Source organism: Pelodiscus sinensis, chromosome 11, assembly GCF_052426305.1.
Source record: "Pelodiscus sinensis isolate ZL-2025 chromosome 11, ASM5242630v1, whole genome shotgun sequence".
NCBI lineage: Eukaryota > Metazoa > Chordata > Testudines > Trionychidae > Pelodiscus > Pelodiscus sinensis.
The window spans coordinates 26,463,345-26,478,316 of NC_143062.1; the positions used below are offsets into that span (position 1 = coordinate 26,463,345).

The window sequence follows — 14,972 nt, forward strand, 5'->3', positions numbered from 1 at the left end:
AGATTCTATTTTTGACCACACGTTTTCTTTATTTTGTACATCAGGAAGGGGGGCTAGGGAAGGGTAAGTGGAAGGAGGTGAGGGAGGAATGGGACACGAGCCCCCGATGGGGAGGACTGGGCTGGCTCTGCGGGCTTCTCGGGGTGGAAGCTCTCCTGCAGCCCCCCAATTGCCCCTTCTCCCCAGATGGCAGCCTGCGGCAAGTGCAGCCGGTCTGATGGCCGAGTGGTGTGATGTGCCCAGTGTGGGCACTCAGGGCACTCCAAGCCAGGATTGCTTTGCAAGCGGGGCACCCCTGAGAACTGTCTGTCCGGGGTGGGGGTCGGGTCCCTTTAAGCACAGCCCTCGGCTAGCCTGAGGCAGCAGCTCCACGCTCTAAGTCCTCATCTGATGCCCTGCCGGCACTGCTTCCGGCCATCCTTAACCCCGGTTCAGGGTCCACTTAATGTGGACATGCTAGTTCGAATTAGCAAAACGCTAATTCGAACTAGTTTTTTAGTCTGGATGCCTTAGTTCGAATTAGCGCTGTAGTGTAGACATACCCTTTGAGATTTGACTGCACCATTTGTAAATGGGATTTTTTTGTGATCAGAACAAGAGTTGCCAAACACTGCAATGTCATTGACATAGGCTTTTATCTTGCAAACCTCTGTGAACCATCTAACACTTGTGTGACCGGTCTCTGAAAGGTGGCCCCTGCTTTAGTTAACCCAAATGGTAACATTGAGAACTCAGAGACCCATGTAATTGATGAAAGCAGAGTTCTTTTGTGCAGCCTTGTCTACAGGAGCCTGCTAATACCTCTACTAAATCAAAAAGGCTGAGATATTTAGCTTTGCCTAAGATATCTAGCATATCATCTATTCTAGGCATAGGATAAGCATCTGGGTTCTGGGACCACACTGAATTATCTATAATCAGCACAAAACTTTAGAGTGATCGCTTTCTTAGGGACCAAGGCCACAGGTGATGTCCAAAAGCTGTCAGGCTCTTTAATTACCTCCAGGTATAACATACTTTGGATTTCCGAACAAATTTGTTCCTGCACCTTGCCAGTGACCCTGTGGGGTTTGCTGGGATGTGGCTGTGAGGTCTGCTGGGACGTTGCTGTGGTCTTTCTATAATGATTTTATGAATCAGCCAAGTGTGTCTTCCCTGGCTTGATAGAAAACATTTGGTTTTGCAACACACACAACACTTCTTCCCTTTCATCTGGTCCAAATACACTGCAGATAGCAATGCTATCCAGAGCTGAATCAGTTTGGCATTCGATCATTAAGTCAATGAGGTGAATTAAGTCAATCAGTTTCCCCTTCCACAGAGGTATGACCAATGCAAAATGTTTGTAAGTGTCTTCCATTCACATATAAACTGCCAACCCCATTTGGCTCTTCCCACCTCTCTTTAGCTGTACCTTCCTGTGGGCTCACCTTGAGTTCTGAAGGGCCAGAGGCATTCTAATGTCTTCTGCCGATGTTTTCCTAGGTAGGATGTCAGAGCAGATTTCTAATCATGGATCTCTTTTCTCTCTCAGCCCCAGGGGTCCTAACCAGCTAATCTTTTCATATTTTTCCCCCTCCTAGCTGACCCTTGCAGTTCGCCCCTGGATGAGGGAGACTGCAACAGATTCACACTCAGGTGGTATTATAACCAAAAAGTAGCAGAGTGCCGGCCTTTCATCTACAGCGGCTGCGGGGGGAACCTCAACCGTTTCTACACCAAGGAGGACTGTGATCTTCAATGCAGGCACCAGGCAGATGCAGGTAGGGGTCCAGCAGTGCCACTTTGGGTGTTCCGACCAGGAGTGGCCCGAGGCCGGCTGCGGCAGCTGGTGCTCCAGGCGGAAGGCGCGATCGGCGCCTCCGCCTACACGACCGTCAATGGCCGTGACGTAATCATCGGGCACCTGGGTGCCCCATGATGTCATCATCGGCCGCCCCGGGCCAGCAGCGCCCTAGGCGACCGCCAAGTCTGCGTATGCTCACAGGCCGCCCCTGGTTCTGACTCTGTTGTCAAGAGATCAAGGACAGTAAGTGTCCCTTTGTGCTGATTCAGCCCAGAATGTCAGTGAAAACGGGCAGGCTGTAACACCAGTGTGTTTAGATGCTGCGGTATAGGGGTCTTGACTCCCAGTTTTCTTTCCACAAGCTAAATATGCTAAATAAGCTAAATATGAGTCAACAGTGTGATGCTGTTTCAAAAAAACAAACATGATTTTGGGATGCATTAACAGGTGTGTTGTGAGCAAGACACGAGAAGTCATTCTTTTGCTCTACTCTGCACTGGTTAGGCCTCAATTGGAGTATTGTGTCCAGTTCTGGGCACCGCATTTCAAGAAAGATGTGGAGAAATTGGAGAGGGTCCAGAGAAGAGCAACAAGAATGATTAAAAGTCTAGAGAACATGACCTATGAAGGAAGGCTGAAAGAATTGGGTTTGTTTAGTTTGGAAAAGAGAAGATTGAGAGGGGACATGATAGTGGTTTTCAGGTATCTAAAAGGGTGTCATAAGGAGGAGGGAGAAAACTTGTTCATCTTGGCCTCTGAGGATAGAACAAGAAGCAATGGGCTTAAACTGCAGCAGGGGAGGTTTAGGTTGGACATTAGGGAAAAGTTCCTAACTGTCAGGGTAGTCAAACGCTGGAATAAATTGCCCAGGGGGTTGTGGAATCTCCATCTCTGGAGATATTTAAGAATAGATTAGATAAATGTCTATCAGGGATGGTCTAGACAGTACTTGGTCCTGCCATGAGGGCAGGGGACTGGACTCGATGACCTCTCGAGGTCCCTTCCAGTCCTGGTAATCTATGATTCTATGATTCACTGCTCTTTCCTCTTTCTCTGCAGATGCCCAAATTGCTGCTGACAACACATCAGCTGAGAAGAGATTGAATGCGTAACCTGCCCTGTTTTAGTGGATTTTCCCTGTCCAAGGGGGAACTGACCAAAGGGAGAGAAGACCCCACAGTCCTTTGAGTGAAAGACTCCGACAGGCTCCTACAAGGGAACCTGCCCTGGCCTGCCCCACGTCCTGGCCTCGCATGGCGTGTTTGGTCTGAGACTCTCGTTGCCGTCTCTGCTCCCTGCAGCGCTGCTCCCCGTGCCGGCTTGCCCAGAGCAGAGCCGTGGTGCTATTTCGTAAGGAGTCGTTCTGTTTCTCTTGGGTTTACTTTTTATTGTTATTTTTAAATTAAGGTGAAATTTTTATCAAATGGAGAAAAATCTGTAACCTTTCTAAAAAGCCAACAGTTTTGAATTAGAGCTTTTTAACTTATTTGATGCTGACTAGTAACATACAGCATACGTTTGCTGGATCTAACCAATTCTGAGTGCCACTTGCTTTATTTCTGGTTCATAGGCCTGGGGGGCGCTGCTTGTGAAATGGACTAGCCAGCCTGAGTGTCTCCTAACCAAACGGCGCCTGTGGAATTGGCAGTGAGCCGCGCTGTGACTGGCACTATAAAAGTACAAAGCCCCTGGGTTCAGTGCCAAAGTTTGTATGATGTTAATTCTCCAGAAGGGAATGGAAGCTGCGGCCTCCCATCCCCCAGCATTGGAAATAGTCCCTTAGCGCTGTGCTTTCTTTTCTCTTGCTGATTGTCCTTTGGGGAGACTCGTTGGGCTGTTGGCAATTCTGCCCTTGGGGCTGTCAGAGTGATAGAACAGCTATATCCGAGGGGGACACACAACTCATTTGGACAGCCCTTGAATCTTAGATGCCAGCTCTTCTCGTGGTTTGGCAGAGACTGGCCCAGGTGTCTGTTCTTCTCAAGCCCCAGCCATATGCAGAGCTAGAAGGGACGCCAAGCAATTCCGCCATTCTCAGCCAAACTCTTCTTTCAGCTTCATGCTCAGAAGCCCTTACAGACAAACATGTGGCAAATAGCAAAATACGGTTTTACTGCATGGCAGTGGAAACCATCCTCTCTCTCATGGCCCATGCATTCCCCTCTAGAGCCCCAAGAAATCTGTTCTACTCCAAAACCACATCTGCCAAAGGAAAGGACCTACTTGGAATCTTGAACCTCCATAATCCAGTAGGACCAGACATGCTCCATTTTCCCATCGCCTGCCTTTTTCCAAACATGCCAGTTTATAGTAACTATGGGTGCTGGGAGGGGCTTGTTAAAGGCACTTTCCATTGGCCTCCACCAGCATTCCCTGTAAGCTACGTGTTTGGGCAGCCTCCCGGGAAGATTCAAATGTCATGCAGCTGATTAGAGAGCGCCCAGCCGGCAGCATGTGTTTCTACTGGTGATGCACATCTGCACACGCCTTGGTGCACATAACAAAATGTATTCTGCACATGGATGGAAAACATTAGAGGGAACATTGTACTCCTTCAAATCTTGGTGTTAGGAGCATCTTCCACATGCTGCTTCTCTGCACTGTGTGCTGCTTGATATCTGCAAACACTCACTAGGTAAAAACAGCTGGGAAATACAATTCAGACCTGGCCACTGGGGCAATTTTGTGTCCAGGCAAAAGTGATTTTACAGAGATTGCTGAGAATATCTGGGACCTCTGATTTAAAAAAAAGAAACTGGAATGATGTAAAAATTAATTTTGGATTCCAGACAAACTCTAGTCAAGGACCATTTGAAAATTTTATGTCATGTGTAGACTTGGGGTTTGGAAAATCATGCCGTTTAGTTATTAATTGAATTAACCTCTCAATTTCCAAGTGGGGGCCACATAGGGGTTACAGGTGTAACGCCTGTGCTTGTTACTGCACTAAGCGAAGTAGAAGCAGCTGTGAAAGAGCAACCAATCTGTTAAGGGAAACATTCTCCACCTCCCTGCAAAATAAATTTCATTTGAAAAAGTTTCACCTTAATCCTGAACAATAACCAATATTCTCAAGCAAGGGTGACAGCACTGGAAGAAACCCAACAAAATCCAGGGCATGTTTCAGTGTGTGTGTGTGTGTGTGTGTGTGTGTGCGTGCGCGCGCACGGATTTGGCTGTATAATGCACATTGATCCACGCCCCTTTTAACAGTGCTTTTCTTTAACCTAGTGGTGCTGAACCATATTATGAGAAAAATCAGGGAAACCTTGAGAATGGTGCTATGCTATTGTAAGTTCCTGCCATCATATGGCCTTTAAAAAGCTTTGTAAAGACTCTGCATTCCTGATTTTATACCATCACCCTTTTCCCCACCCAAAACACTTGTGCCCACTGTTGGACATGCTTGGACTCTCTTTCAGTTATATAAAGTGACAATACAAATCTCCCATCTTCTTTACACAGCTGTTCTGAACAGGGAAACAATGGCAACTGTCACATCTGAAACCATGCCAATGGGAGGAGGGTTTATATATGATATCTATATATTGCTGCACTGTGTGTATATATATGTATACAACATGTGTCTGTGTGTTTGAATGCATGGGAGGTATCATTTAGCACACCAGTAATTGGAATCTGGTACAATTACCGTAACAATTGCTAACAAGGGCACATCTTCTGTCAAAATATAGGTACAGACAGATTTAATTGACTGGACAGAAATTAGGGAGCCATCTTGTGACTCTAAGATTGTTTCTATTGTCATCTGGTTGTGATCCTGCAGAGTGACTTGGAACAACATGACTGCTATTAGCTCTCTATGTACACAGTGCCTGGCTTTGTGTGGCGGGGACAACTTGCTATTGAAAGACTGCCTGGCTGAATAGCACGGAGTCAGCACTCAACCTAGGAAGTGACATGCATACGCAGCACTGTTGTGATCTCAGTGCGTTTACTGTGCGTTTACTGTGGATCTCCATTTTTATTACAGTTCATATTCTTTCTAAAGACTGTTTATACTACTGTGTTTGTTGGTAATGGCCCATCTACCTAGTAATGTTAATGCCAGTTGGATTGGTGGAGGCATTACTTGTGATATTCTTTTAATAAAAGAGCACAGTTCTTCGCTCCTGACCCATATCTCAGAGGTGCAGATGTGTCGTGTTCCCTGTCCAGCTGACCGGAATTGTGCTGTCATGCCTTCAGCAGCTTCCTCTGAATTGGTCAGGGTTAGATCTTCAAAGAGTGGGTGTGAGTGAGAAGCTCCATTTCAGTGATGGGCAATAATACAAAAACCTTGTTCATCAGATCTTTCTCCTACCCATCTGATGCAGTTGAGGACCTTCTCCCAGCCTGCATGAATTGCTCACCCTGCTGAGATGCCTGGGTTAATGCCCAGTGCTTTCACAAGCATCCAACACTCTGTGATGTTCCCATTGTCATTCTTGCACAATCTTTCAGCTTTTCCATAAAGGTCCTTTAGAAATGGTGAACCACTCTCAGCCTTACCTCTGGGCCCACGTGACTTGCTGTAGATTATCACTAAAGATAAAATTGATTTACCAGCATGTTCCCTGCATCTTTTCTGGGGAAGTGTTTGTCAGCATCCAGTAGTGAGTTTCACTTCAGTGTCAACTGGCCACAGCTGTGAAAGAAGCAAAACCACCAGTCTGCCTGGCAGTGACTATAGGAAGGCTTGGCGTGGGGGTCTGCCTAGATTCAGAGAAGGGCCATTATAATCCCAGCCTCCTGCCCTCTGTTGTTTGTGTAGCTGCTCAGTCTGCTTGTAGGCAGTTCAGCAGCACCCTCCAGAGTGTGTTACTTTGTGTTACTCCAGTTGCTCTAGTACACACTATACAAGGTTTGTTGCTGCTCCGGATGTTGAACTCCTCCTGCAGAATCTAGATGCAAGTCATGTTCTATGTGTGTGTTTTGTTGTTTTTTCCGGTCAAGTGACTATCATGACATAGGGTGCAAAATCTCAATCTGGCAATAAAAGTTTGTGATACCTCACTTCTGTTGGGCTTACTGATCTGTGAATGCTGTGCCTCTCCCCACTCACCACAGAACCTCTTGCTCATTGCCACGTCGCTGTGTATCAGTAGTCTTCACTTGCTGGAATTTGGGGGCCTTCAGAAATGTGTGTATCTCTCCATCACTTTGTCCAGACCTTTTGTTTTTTGACCTGTAATAGACAGGACAAGTTGGGGCCAAGATTTCCAGGTGCCATTAGTGTGTCCCACAAAGAAGGTACATCTACACTAGCTCGTTAGTTCAAGCTAGGTAGGGTAATGAGGGCAAGCGGAGTTGCAAATGAAGCCCCGGATTTAAATATCCCGGGCTTCATTTGCATGTTCCCGGGCGCTGCCATTTTTAAATCCCCCTTAGTCCAAACTCCGTGCCCGCGGCTACACGCGGTACAGAGTAGGTAGTTCGAATTAAAGATCCTAATTCGAACTACCATTACTCCTCGTGGAATGAGGAGTAACGGTAGTTCGAATTAGGATCTTTAATTCGAACTACCTACTCCGTGCCGCGTGTAGCCGCGGGCATGGAGTTCGGACTAAGGGGGATTTAAAAATGGAGGCGCCTGGGAACATGCAAATGAAGCCCGGGATATTTAAATCCCAGGATTCATTTGCAACTCCACTTGCCCTCATTACCCTACCTAGCTCGAACTAATGAGCTAGTGTAGATGTACCCAGAGTGTGTGAAAATGTTCCCAATTTGAGGCACATGCCTGAACTTGCTACTGCAACTGGCTGAAAAGCAGTGAAAGCATTTGTCTCGGGAACATGCACTTGTCATTGGTCAGCTGCAGTGAAATCGCTGACATAGCTTGTAATTCCTCTGAGTTCTATGGGCTGTGCCCAGACCAGGGATTGGGTATTACAGCAAATGTCCATCTAAATCTTTCTTGCTTTGTTTTGAGAAACATAAATGTAAATTTATTTTTATCATATAAAAATCCATGATTCATGAGTGACCTGCAGATAGCAAACCAAGGTAAGTGGCTTGGTGCTCACATGCAACTCTGCTAAGGTGATCCAGTGCTTATAATTTGCTTTTCAACAACTGATCGATAAGTTCAATCTTTCATGTGAGAGCAAAGCTGCAATAACAATGAAATATGCCAGCTCCCATCTCTCATCTCCTGTGGTCCTGGGTGCAGTCAGTATTGAGACCGGTGCAGCCTTATCTTCTGAGCAAAGGCAAGGACTTTCCCTGCTGTGCCAAGGAGCCTACACTTGGTAACCTCCTCCCTGCTGCACACATTTTGGCCCCAAGGCTGTGTGGCTGCAAGCCTTGTCATCTGGGTTTTCTTGCTGAGAAATGCAAAGGGGGTGCCATCCCAAATGACAGTCACCCAGCAAACTATCGACTGGACGATGGTCATTTCTGCATGCCAGGACTATCTTTATAATTGCAAAAAGTTTCAGGGGGTAGCCGAGTTAGTCTGTACAGGATAAACTTAAAAAACAACAAATAGTTTGGTAGCACTTTAAAGACTAACAAAACATACAACCTACCAAACAATGAAGGTGCCAATGGTTTTTTGTCTGTGTAGTGTCTGGTGTTAATACTCTTCCTCTCGAAGGGTACGTCTACATTAGCCCCCTAGTTCGAACTAGGGAGGCTAATGAGGGCGACCAAAATTGCAAATGAAGCACGGGATTTAAATATCCTGCGCTTCATTAGCATGTTCCTGGGCGGTCGCCATTTTGGAAACTGACTAGCCCGGAATAACTGTCCCCGTCTACATGCGGCAGTGAAACGGGAGTTCGAAGTAAACCCCTAACTCGAATTAGCTGTTACTCCTTGTGGAATGAAGTTTAACAGATAATTCGAGTTAAGGGGTTTACTTCGAACTCCCGTTTCACTGTCAGTTTCCAAAATGGCGACCACCTGGGAACATGCTATTTGCAATTTCGGTTGCCTTTATTAACCTCCCTAGTTTGAACTAGGGGGCTAGTGTAGATGTACCCTAAGGGTATGTCTATACAGCAAAGTTATTTTGAAATAACAGCCCTTATTTCGAAATAACTTTCCTAGCACCTACACAGCCAAACCGCTATTTCGAAATAGCAGAGCACTTATTTCAAATTTGGTAAATCTCATTCTACGAGGAATAACGCCAAATTCAAAATAGCTATTTCGAAATAAGTGCTGTGTAGACACTTATTTTGAAATAGGGGGCCCCCAGCCTTCCCAGGGTGCCCTGGTGGACATTCTAGCCTCAACCAAGAACACTTCTCCCCCCCCGCAACCCGGAGCCCTTAAAGGGGCAGACTCTGGCCACCGTGCCCGTGCCAGCTCCAAGCCTGCCAGCCCAGAGCCAGCAGTCACTACCCCTAACCAGTGGCCCCAAAACATGAGTCAGCAAGCCACTGGCAGCCAGCCTTCCACCACTCCGCAGGAGCAGTCTGCCAGCTCCCAGGAGCCTGCCAGGGCCTGGAGAAGGCAGGCACCTTCCTGCTCCAGGGTGGAGATCATGGATCTTATTCAGGTTTGGGGGGATGCCCCCATGTCCATGATCTCCACACTAGACAGAGGAACATGGCTGTCTATGGCAGGATAGCTGTCAGCCTGGCCACCAAAGGCCACATGCAAACCCAGGAGCAGGTCTGCATGACAATCAAGTTAGTCTGGCGAGACCCCCCAACCCTGAGCTTCCCCTCCCTCTTCTTCCCCTTGCTTTCCCCCTCCAGCTCCCTCCTCCCAGGTTTCCCCCTCCCTTCTCCTACCTTCTCTTCTCCCCTTTCATGCCTCCTTTCCCTAGTCTCACCAGAGTTTCATTCCCTCCCCACCAGTTTTGTTAAATAAAGAGAGTTTGTGTTAATGAAAATACGTGTATTTTATTTGATATCAGGAAGGGGGGTTAGAGAGGGGTAAATGAAAGGACGTGAGGGAGGAATGAGGCACAAGCCCCCAGTGGGGCAGACCAGGGAGGCTTTTAGTGCTCCTCAGGATGGAAGCTCTCCCTCAGGACCTTCTGGATACTGACAGCCCCCCGATGGACCTCCTGGATGGCAGCCCACAGAAAGTGCAGCCAGGCTCGCAGCAATGCATCCAAGAGAAGCACCAGAGTGCCCAGGGGCAGCTCAGGCTCCATGTTGCAGAGAGCTGTGGTGTCCCAAGTGAGAGCAACCAGAGCATGCAGAGACAAAATGCTTTGCTGCCCCTCATCAAGGTAGACAAGCAAGCAGGGAAACCTGAGAACTGGCTGTCCAGGGGGTCCCTGTAAGCACAGACCTCAAGCCTCAGGCAACAGCCCCACACAGTAAGTCCTGACCTCGTGCCCTGCTGGAACTGGTCCGGCCAGCCTTAAATGCGATTCAGAGTCCACTCAGTGTGGATGCACTATTTTGAAATGCATTTTGTGTATAGATGCGTTATTTCGAAATAAGATATTTTGAAATAACACTGTAGTGTAGACATACCCTAATTGCCTACGAATGGTTCTTATCTGCCTCTTTTGACTATCCAGTCTTTAGGTGCTTATAGACTATTTGTTTTTCCTGTTACTTTCCAGCTCAGCTTTCCCGTTGATATTTTTATACCCACTGCCTCTTCATGTTTCCCCCCCTCCCATTTTTTTCCTTCTCTTCTCCCCTCCCCCTACTCTCTTCTCCCCTATTTATTTTAGTTCTGGACATCCAACATTCTGGTCATCTTAATAATTGCAGGCAGCTGGTTACAGAAACTAGTTCCACCAAGGTTAGTATTGCACTCTGGCCTCACTTATCAGTGTGAACACCTCGCTCACATGACCAAGCGTATAACTTTGCCCACATCAACAACTTAGTCATCAGCAAGGGCTAGGGCACGAGAGTGACAATGCTAAAGGGCTCAGCACACACTCTATCACTGTGACTGTGGCTCTGCACAACGTTTCCATTGCTTTCTGTGAATCAGCGCCTTCAGTCTAATTTCGGCTGCTCTGACAAGCTGGCAGGCAGATTGCACTCAATGAGGAAGGCCTCTGTTCCCTGCATTCTCTTTCTCCCACCCTCTGTGGCTTCAGCTAGTAAAGCAAGACACACTGTTGTTGGTACCTAAATGAACCCAGATCTTGCTGAAGGCCAGATATCCAAGAGTGGAAGCCATTGGACCATGGCAAACCCTGTAAGCCGCGATACAAGATTCTTTATCATGCAGCGATAAGAGGCATCAACTGGGCAGGTTTCCGTGTGAGGCTCAGCACTGAACATGGGAGGAGAAGTGAATACTTAGGCTATGTCTACACTAGCGGCTTCTTGTGCAAGAACATCTTGTGCAAGGGTTCTTGTGCAAGAAGTCTTGCGCAAGAAAACGTCCACACTGCCATGTGTGAGCTGTGCTTTTGTGCAAGAGCGCCCATGGCAGCATGAACGTTCTCTTCCGCAAGAAAGCTCTGATGGCCGTAGGGGTTTCTTACGCAAGAAATGGACCACACTGCCCTCTTGCGCAAGAGCTCCTGCGCAAGAGGGCTTACACCTGTTAGAAAAGAGCGTGCTCTTGCGCAAGAAGCCCTCTCTTACCACGCTGTACTGTAAATTTCCTTGCACAAGAGCAGGCAGGCAGTGTGGACGCTTTCTGGAAGAACAGCCATTCTTGTGCAATAACCTGCCAATGTAGACATAGCCTTAGCGCCTCCTGAGCAAAGCAGGGTCCCAGCAGTTCCTCAACGCACCCATGGCCCTGGGCTTCTATATGGGAACAGTGAGGTTCTGGTCTCTTACCCCTACCATTCCCACAGCCCGGCTACTCTTTTGCCTCTGGGTGGTGCTTACTATATAACCACATGAGTCTATACTAGAACTAATCTTCATAGCACTTTACAGATATGAACAAATTGCTCCTAACACCCAACTGTGAGGCATCCCCAGGTATCTGCCGTCCACTTATTCTAGAAGAGGAAACCAACGCACAGACAGGTAAAGTGATTTGCCTAGAGCTTAGAAGGAGGCAGTATTGGAGCTGTCAGTATAATGCAGGCGGCCCTTGCTCCCTGTCCTGTGCTCAGAGCACTTTGCACTTGTGTACCAGTAAAAGGAGACTTCACAGGACCAGAGGCTCAGACCCTGCTGTTTTAACACCATCGCCCTACTCTGCTCCCATGTCAGGCACAGCTTCCGTTCAACAAAGTGCCAGCTGCTCTGAAAATGTCTAAAAATAACCCATCTCTGCCCCATGCAGCCCAGTGCGTGATCTGGCTGCTGCAAATCTGAGCCTGGCACACTTCCTGGGCAAGAGCTGGCACAGCGGGGGGTAACCTAATGCATATGTCATTGCAACCACTTCGTCTCAACTTCCAGTCAGCCTCTGAGTGGGGAGCCACGGGGCCATTCAGTGGTCCCCCAATGCCGCCTGAAGCCACGGAACACGGATATTAATAGCATCAGACAAAGACTCCTAGTGTGCATGTGGCAGAAGTAACTGACCAGGCAAAGCAGAGCTGCTCAGTCACGACTGGCTTTGTCCCATTGTGCATAGTGGGACTGAGGCTACTGTCACTGGCCTCGTCCCAGAACTGATGCCCTGGAGCTGGATTGACACATGTTCACATGCAACTCTGCTAAGAAGAGCCAGCACTTGTAATTTGCCTTTCCACAACTAGCTGGGGTGCTCATTGTTCGCTGGCTGACCCCCGTGGAGGCAGAGTGCTAGGCTGAAACAGGCTGGGGCAGAGGGGGAAATGGGAAGTTCTGCTAGTGGACAGTGCTGGCTTGATGGCAACAGAGACTCATTCCCAGATATCAAAGGAGCAGCTTGCGTGCTTTGGCAGCAGCAGGGCTTCCCACATCTACCCCCCACTGTCTGTGGCTTAGACTGAACCTTGACAGGACCCCCTTCTCATGGTGAGGGGGAGTTCATCACACTGGGCTCTTTGGGGTCTGAGGCAGGCCAAGCCTGCTAACAGAATTGCCAGTTAATGCCCAGTCGGCGGTGGTGATTCTGTGACACCAGTCCACAAGAGGCTGAAGACTCCAACCCATTTCACATAAGAAGCCAGACGCTTTCTATTATTACCTTACTGTGGTGGTACTGTTTGTAAAGAGCACCCCTTAAGGTTCATAGAGTGGCTGGCAGGGAGGATTCCAGTTGTCTCCCAATCATAGTTCAGCAGTGAAAGAGGCTGCTCTGTCTTCCTTCTCTCTAAAGCTGATAAAGACAGCACAGTTTAGAGCAGTGGTTTCCAACCTTTTTAATCACAAGATCACTTTTTCAATTTAAGTGCAATGTAAGATCTACCTCAAACCAAATACCCTAGCGCCGCTTCTACTGGCCATGGTTCCCCATTACTGATCAATGGGAGCTGCAGGAGTGGTGTATGCAGGCAAGGACAGCATGTGGAGAGCCCCTGCTTTGTCTTTCATCAGGGGCTACAGGGACATGCCAGCCACATCCAGGAGAAGCAATTACCATTGGAATAATTACTCCAGCTTCAACAGGTTATGTATTTTAGAACTTACTCCTCAAAGAATTAAATTTAAGCGTAAGAGAAAAATGAAAATTATGAAATGCACAGACCAGTCAAAAACCAAAAATAACCTACTCTGCAAGCAGTAACAGAAGTAACAACAACCTCTCTTGTACGTGTTGGACTGGGAGATGAGAGGGAAGGACACTGTGTGTTTGTGAGAATGACAGACACACACAGGCTACGTCTACACTGGCCCCTCTTCCGTAAGGGGCATGTAAATTTCAAGAGTCGTCGTAGGGAAATCCGCGGGGGATTTAAATATCCCCCGCGGCATTTAAATAAAAATGGCCGCCGCTTTTTTCCGGCTTTTAAAAAAGCCGGAAAAGAGCGTCTAGACTGGCCCCGATCCTCCGGAAAAAGCGCCCTTTTCCGGAGGGTCTTATTCTTACTTCAAAGACCCTACTACTTCAAAGTAAGAATAAGACCCTCCGGAAAAGGGCGCTTTTTCCGGAGGATCGGGGCCAGTCTAGACGCTCTTTTCCGGCTTTTTTAAAAGCCGGAAAAAAGCGGCGGCCATTTTTATTTAAATGCCGCGGGGGATATTTAAATCCCCCGCGGATTTCCCTACGACGACTGCTGAAATTTACATGCCCCTTATGGAAGAGGGGCCAGTGTAGACGTAGCCACACAGTCTGGCTACGTCTACACTGGCACCCTTTTCCGGAAATGCTTAAAACGGCATAGTTTTTCTGTTATAAGTATTTCCGGAAAAGCGCATCTACATTGGCAGGATGCTTTTGCAGAAAAGCACTTTTTCATTTTCGCACTGATCGTCATTTTCGCGATTGGGGCTTTTTTGCGGAAAAGACTACTGTACTGTCTACACTGGCCCTTTTCCAGAACAGTTTTTCCGGAAAAGGACTTTTGCCCGAACGGGAGCAGCATAGTTTTTCTGGAAAAACAATGATGATTTTACATTAGATCATCATTGCTTTTCCGGAAAAGCAAGCGGCCAGTGTAGACATCTCGCAGCTTATTCTGGAAAAGCGGCTGCTTTTCCAGAATAAGTGGCCCAGTGTAGACACAGCCAGTGTGTGAGAGTGATAGAGATTTGCATTGCCAAGCTCCCTCCATCCCCTTCTCTCTGTGTGGTGATAGGGTACAGAAGTGGGAGGAGAGAAACCCTGTCATCAGTCTCTCTCTCCTCCCTCCACCCCTTCTGCCTCTCATACCCTGCACAGCCAAAAGGAGGCTCCCAGGGGGACAGCTCCAAAGCAGAGGACAGGAGCAGCATGGCAGTAGGTGGAAGGGCAACTGAAGTGCCAGTGCTTAATGGCTTCCTGGCCAAACCAGTCAGGATCACCTGTGAGATCTACTGGTAGATCCCACTCTGCTGGTTGATGACCACTGGTTTAGTGGGCTAAAGAGCTCACCTTGAACTTGGGCTGACTCAGAAGGCCACCTAGGAAATGTCAGGCTTTCAGAACGCTGCATCCTCCCCACTAGGCGTAAGGGCAGAGCCGGCCCAAGGTACGGGCCAACCGGGCTACTGCCCAGGGCGCCCCATTGTAGGGGGTGCCGCACGGGGTTGCCAGGCCGGGAGGGGACAGCACCGCGCATGCTCCGTGTGCCTGAGGGCAGGGCCACACATGCGCTGGGCGCCCGGGGGCAGGGGACTCCAGAGTCCTTATGCCCCACTTCACCGCTCTGGGCCTCAGTTTCCCCACCAACAAGTGAAGATGATGCCCATTTAATATAGATGAGGGACATTGTGTG

The 14,972-nt window shown here is 48.2% G+C and overlaps 1 protein-coding gene across 1 annotated transcript in view; it reads left to right on the plus strand.

The window, feature by feature from the left end:
- COL7A1 (collagen type VII alpha 1 chain) overlaps positions 1–6,802 on the plus strand; it is a 118,993-nt gene extending 112,191 nt beyond the window's left edge. The window contains exons 118-119 of the mRNA XM_075938832.2: positions 1,584–1,763; positions 2,846–6,802. Of these exons, the coding sequence (XP_075794947.2) occupies positions 1,584–1,763; positions 2,846–2,898 (233 nt within the window). The 3' untranslated portion in view covers positions 2,899–6,802. The remainder of the gene's footprint in view (positions 1–1,583; positions 1,764–2,845) is intronic.
- The last annotated feature ends 8,170 nt before the right edge of the window (positions 6,803–14,972 follow it).